This window comes from Myotis brandtii, unplaced genomic scaffold (assembly GCF_000412655.1).
Source record: "Myotis brandtii unplaced genomic scaffold, ASM41265v1 scaffold868, whole genome shotgun sequence".
NCBI lineage: Eukaryota > Metazoa > Chordata > Mammalia > Chiroptera > Vespertilionidae > Myotis > Myotis brandtii.
In genome coordinates, this window is record NW_005371540.1 from 786,569 (window position 1) to 788,645 (window position 2,077).

Here is a 2,077-nt window from a genome sequence, read left to right on the forward strand (position 1 = left end):
GGTGCTGGGCCCCTGGCAGGAGGGGCCACACTTCCTACAAGTTTCTTTTCCCTCTTGTGCTGCTTGAAGTTTAACACACATACAGGTGTCCCCAAAATATGCATACACACTTTAACAGCTGGTAGCTCAATTTTGAAAATGAAATCTATTTTCATGAACACCGCCTTTATAATTATTCACAGTGTGTGTATACATTTGGGGCACCCTACATAATAGCTCAGCGACAGCATTAAAAAATACTCTAAAATGAAGTGAATGTCACCCTTCACAGACACATCCCAAACACAGGTGTGTGGAAAGAGCGGGGTTTCCGGGGCTGTTAGCTCGGCTTTGAACCCCATTGGGACAGGTACCTTTCTGTGGAAGTGGCGCAGCGCCCCTAGGGCACGGGAGGTATCATTACACCTGGCAATAGACTCGCTGCCAGCATTCTTGCGTTCCCACGGTCCAGGCCTTGTGCTGAGTGCTCCCGGTTTAAGTCCCGTGCAACTTTACAGCTCGATTCTATCTGGTGCATCTCCACTTGACACAACCGGGAACTTCCCTGCCCACGGCCGCGCGGGGAGTGTGAGCCAGGAGGCCTAGGCAGATGGCGGCCCAGGAAAGCTAGAGAGAGAAAGCTGTAACTCGGTTGCAGAGAACCCGGTCGGCGTCCCAGCTGCGGCCCCTGCGCCGGTCCTGCGCATGGATTCATGCTGCAGGTTCCAGACCGGGCTGAGTCCGCTGAACAAAGGTCCTCCTACTCGGTCGCCGCCAGGTGCCCCTGCGTCTGGCTGGGCCTCCGGGGGAGGAGGCACTGAATCGGGTAGGACACTCACTTGCAGGCGCCCGCTGTGTGAGGCTGCACCTCGCCTGCGGCCGCCCTCCCCGGGGAGGGTGCGCAGCCGCTCACTTCCCGCCCTCTTTGCAGATCTACCCGGACGAAAGCCATTACTTCCACAGCGAGCGCCTCCAGCGGCACCTCTACGGCGCCATCGTCAACTTCTTCGCGGAATGCTTCAGGGTCGAGGACAAACCGCCCACGGCCCCGGCGAAGGAGGAGGAGGAGGAGGAGGACTGAGCGCCCGGCAGCCCCCCGCAGTGTGGTTCTCCCTGGACCAGGGTTGGACGGGGACCCCGCCCCCGCTCCCGAGGCGCTGGGTGGGGCGGTGCGTCTCCCTTCCGTAGCACGTGCGTCTGGGGCCCTGAAGGCAGTGCTGCTTCCGAAACCAGCTCCTTCCCGAGGGGAGATGCCTCCTCCCTCCCGCGCGCCCCCAGGAGCCCGGGACCCTCACGCATGCCTCCTGCTGGCCACACCGCGGCAGGTGCGTCCCAGGCGCCCCAGGAACCAGGTCAGGACGAGGGCAGAGAAGAAGTTGGCCATGTTGGCGCGTCTGGAGGCGGCATAGAGCCCCACCCGCCTGGCATGCCCACCCGCCCAGGCACACGTGCTGTCTGAGTAGCCACGCCATGGGCACCCCAGAGCACAATGCCCGACAGTCTCCCTCCGCCGCCTGCTCCTCTGCCAACCCTGAGCGGCGCAGTCCGCTGCAGCTGCGCTCGAGGTTAGCCTCCCGGAATTAATCGTATTTTTCTATGGTTTTTACCTGACATGGTCTGCGGCCACGGGGTTGCTTCTCTGTGCTTGTTTGTTTGTTATCCTTGGTTTTGCTTTGTTTCCTCCCGTGGGTTGTCAGCTCCCTGCTTGTTTGGAGGGAGAAACGGATCGGAAGCAACTAACCGCTCTCTCCTGAGTGGGCTCAGACTTTAGGGAGATACTTCAAAACGCCGAGGGGAAAACAGCCACCACCACGTACTAAAACAGGAAAATACACAAATAAAAGCTCTCCCACCAGCTGCCTGGGTCCGGCTGAGATTCTCCTGTCCATCCACACGTGCCCTTAACCCTCGCCTTCCCTCCCCATATGTTGTCAAGTCTGTTCAGATGCCATTTGGTTTTAAAAAAAAAACCATAAAAGACGAAGTGTTGCCTCCCCTCCGAGTCTGTCCTGTGTGCTTGGGGACAGGAACGCTGGAGGAAGGTGGCCTGTTCGGGCCGCGCCTCCTGACCTGAGAGGCTGGGTGCCCACCCGCCGCC

At 59.5% G+C, this 2,077-nt stretch overlaps 1 protein-coding gene across 1 annotated transcript in view; it reads left to right on the top strand.

Moving 5' to 3' along the window:
* The window catches only part of DPP6 (dipeptidyl-peptidase 6), a 386,529-nt gene extending 384,693 nt beyond the window's left edge, over positions 1-1,836 (top strand). The window contains exon 27 of the mRNA XM_014532252.1: positions 911-1,836. Coding sequence (XP_014387738.1) covers positions 911-1,060 — 150 coding nt within the window. The 3' untranslated portion in view covers positions 1,061-1,836. The remainder of the gene's footprint in view (positions 1-910) is intronic.
* The last annotated feature ends 241 nt before the right edge of the window (positions 1,837-2,077 follow it).